Below are 3816 nucleotides of genomic sequence, written 5' to 3'. Positions count from 1 at the left end.
CAATCTCGGTTAGAAACGAATCATTTAAAATAAATATATTTGCTTTCTATGTGGAAGAAGTGGTAGGAAATTAGCTATATTGCAAAACCTACAATATTATTATTTTCCTATTCCTGTTACACCACTAATGTACTAAGGCTTGGCAATATGTGGAAATTAATATATCAAAATATTTCTGAATACCTCAATATTTATATTACAACGATATTGTAGGGTTGACTATTTGTCATTTCACAAAATAGTTTCACATTGATATTTTTGATATATAATCATTATCATTTTATATATCAAGGCTTAGTGGGTAAAGGCAAATAATATAAATATAAATATTGGTAATTTCAGAAAATGACATCACTTCCCTGCAATGCACCCTTTAAATAAAGGAAATGATCACAATGTAATATTGATATATTTCACAGCCCTTAACCGTACCCAGAGTATAGCCAGTTGTGGGCAAGTTTTCCTTCTTTTTCAATAACCCACACTTCCCGTCTCAAGCTTGACTATTTATTCTTTCCTGTGTGTCCTCAGCAAAGTGAAATCCTGATGAAGCAGCTGAGGGAGATCACCGGCATCCAGGACTCTCAGATCCTCTGCAAAGCCCTCAATGTAAGACCCTAAAAACTATCATGAGCTTTTATCCTTTCATCATCTCACCCCAACCCTCTGAAATGAAGAGGATTAGAAACATAAGGAAGGATAGAAAGGAAATACTCATTAAATGTCAAAACTGTATTTAAGTACACTTTATAAGCAAAGCACTTTGTTACATTTAAATCGATCACGGCACTAATATTATGAAAGTATTTCTATTTTACCACAGCTTAAAGGGGACCACTCAGCTCATTTAAATACGCACTACAATACCAATCAGAGACAGGTTCTGTATATATCTGAGACCTATAATATATTGATGAAAAACAGTATAATAAGGGACCTTTCACAGAAAATTAAGACTGACTGAAATAACTTTTCCTGAGTGGAATAATTCATCAATCAATCAAAAATACGTTGTTAATCCCACAGGAGAATTGGGCACTATATTAGAATAAAAGACATATTTATATAACCATATTAAAAGATGTTCTGCCCTGATCTCTCGTCTCTCAGGCCAGCCAGGGGGACATCGGCCGTGCAGTCGGGCTGCTGACCAATCAGCCTGCAGAGCTCCAGGATCCTGAAGATCCTCCAGAGCCGTCTGAAGAGGCCTGGGACAAACAGAAAGGTAGGAACTAAACAAGTGTGCACGATATTAGATTAGAAAAGCGCTATATTTGAGTGCAGACAATTGAATACATGTGAGTCAGTGTCTCCTGATCGACCATATATGGAGTAATCACTATGGAGGGTCAGAAGTAAATGTGTGACAATAGTCGAAGCTAACTTGGTAGATTTACTCAAGTACTGTACTTACTTATTATTGTGTGTTTCTTCAGGACTTCCTAAAGATGAGCTGCAGACGGCCATAGAGCTCAGCCTGCAGGAGTCCCAGAATGCCCAGGAGGAGGAGAGAGAGTTCAACAGGTGCAACACAACCTGCTTTTTATATACATTGTTTTTATTTACTTACTTTAATGAAAACAGTCGATGTGGACACTGAGTTTTTTTGACCTAGCGCCTACAATGCTCTACTTTCCTACAGGCTGTTTATTGAGTATGACAGGAAGTGTTTATAAACGTATTTCTTGATGTTCCTGCGAACAGGTGTCAGAGCGGAGATGCTTTTGCCCTATCACCTACAATGCTCTATTTTCCTACGGGCTGTTGATTGAGTCTGACAGGAAGCAGGTTAATAGGTTCCACTTGACTGCGCTTGTATTATAAGTTGTTTATTATTTACACAGAGCAGAGAGTCTAACTATTTGTCCTCTAAATGTGTCTGACTGTATTACTTGATGTTCCTGCAGGGCTCTGGAGGCCAGCGCTGAGGAGAGCGCAGCGAGGATGAAGAGGAAGAGGAGTGAAGCTCAGAGTGACATGTGCAATCCGGCAGAGTGGATCCGGCAGGACGAGTGGCCCGTGGGCATCAGAAACGTGGGGAACACCTGCTGGTTCAGCGCCGTCATCCAGGTGAGAGCCTCACAGCAGAAACATGATGAACGCCAGATTAGATAAGCTTTTAATGATCCTCAGAGGGGAAATAAGGTTGTTGTTGCAGCAGCAGGAGAACAGACATATACAAATAAACATTATTACTTAGACGTCAGCTTTTAGGAAAGACAATATGCAAGAGCATCGAAGAAAACAGCCTATACTTGTTTCCATTTTAGAAATTGGCACCAATAAAAGTATGCTGAACTAGCTATTATCCAACCCAGTCTCACGGCATTTCGTGTTATAGTCTCGAAATGTATTTAATCTATTGATTCGTGTTCACCAACACGATTTTCCCCTTTTTTCCGTGTCACACAGAACGATTTTAGAAGCAATGCATTTCTATTGGTAGTATGTTTCGTGCCTGCAACACATCTTTTTGTCCGGTCGGGTCTTGGAAGACCGGAAGCTGTGAAACACTGCGCTAGTGGATTGTCAAAGGAGGAGCCTCGTTGTGGGGAAATTATACAGATGGCTAGTCCGCCCCTGAAAATGTCTATGCAAACGTTATTATTATAATTATTAAAAAAATTACCGTAATCAATCTTTTTTTATAATTTTTTATTTTTTTTATTTTCCATTTTAATTTTGTAATCATCTCGCGACCCCCACTTTGGGAAACCCTGGGGAAGTGGCAGATTTTTTCCGGCTGTGTATATTTTAATTCTAGCGCACTCAAGTTGGTTTCTCCAAAATTACCTACCCCACCTTTAACTGTCAGATTAGCGTTAGCCAGGCGGTCACATTTGTTTTCATGCGATCAAGATGGACTCCCCAGTCATCCGAGTAGACGACCACATCGTCCAGATATACCGAGCATTAAACTGAACGAATGGGGGATATCACTTTAAAGCAGGGGTGGGGAACCTCCGGCCCCCGGGCCGTATACGGCCCGCGAGACAATTTGATACGGCCCTCGAGGTAATTTATAAATACACGCAAAAAATAAATCTTGACCGCAAAAGAATTAAACAAGCGAGAGCCTGTTTTTCCTGGCCAAGATCAGGGTCCTTGAACACAACACGAGCCTAACGTGTCATCACGTGGTATATGTCTCATCCATGGTCTCGTCTGACAGGGGTGCAGTTCTGTCGGAGAGCACGGCTCCGGCACTTCAGATAAGGAGCATGCCACATGCCGCAGTTTTTGCGTGGCTGTGTCTTTAGTTGTGAGCCCAGTGGCGATTTGTCCATCTGTCACACTGATCATACAGTCAATAACTTTGTTGTTATTAGCATCTGGTTAGCTAGCTATGCTAACGAATATAAGAAGCTTTTTCTACAACCAGTGAGGTAAAGGCACATCTTTATATGATCATTATAGTTATAAAAAAATAAGAGAACAAAGTAAACGGGTATAAAATACTTTATGACAGTAAAAAAAAGTTGTTATTAATAAACAAGAATACAGTTTGAAAGGGGAGTGATTTGTAAAATATCCATAAAGAAAAATAAATCTCCTTACAGTTCTGTTTCAAGTGGGTGTTGAGAGATGTATCCATAGATCTCTTAATGTTGCTCTCAAAGTGCACCAGATTGATGCTTTTAACTTCAACATTTAAAAAAATCTTCCCGGGGGAGCATGCCCCCATACCCCCCTAGAGGAGGTTAGGTCCCCCCCTCCACTTTAAATCATGTTCACATGGATAGGAAACTAAATTGCACACATCTTGTGTCCATATATTTCTGTTTTGGTGGTCATGCCACAACCGTGCACGCATAC

General features: G+C 40.1%; 1 protein-coding gene across 1 annotated transcript; it reads left to right on the top strand.

The window, feature by feature from the left end:
* Positions 1–531: 531 nt before the first annotated feature.
* Positions 532–2070, top strand: LOC104966807 (ubiquitin carboxyl-terminal hydrolase 28-like; the record flags this gene model as incomplete). Its single annotated transcript, XM_010796109.1, has 4 exons — positions 532–609; positions 1111–1225; positions 1437–1524; positions 1908–2070. Coding segments are annotated over 4 exons (444 nt in total), but the record flags the coding sequence as incomplete, so codon positions are not given.
* Positions 2071–3816: the final 1746 nt, after the last annotated feature.

The sequence above is a fragment of the Notothenia coriiceps genome, unplaced genomic scaffold (assembly GCF_000735185.1).
Source record: "Notothenia coriiceps isolate Sejong01 unplaced genomic scaffold, NC01 NC01_scaffold00002231, whole genome shotgun sequence".
NCBI lineage: Eukaryota > Metazoa > Chordata > Actinopteri > Perciformes > Nototheniidae > Notothenia > Notothenia coriiceps.
The sequence above is the reverse complement of the archived record's forward strand: the minus strand, read 5'-3'. Positions and strand labels throughout refer to the sequence as shown.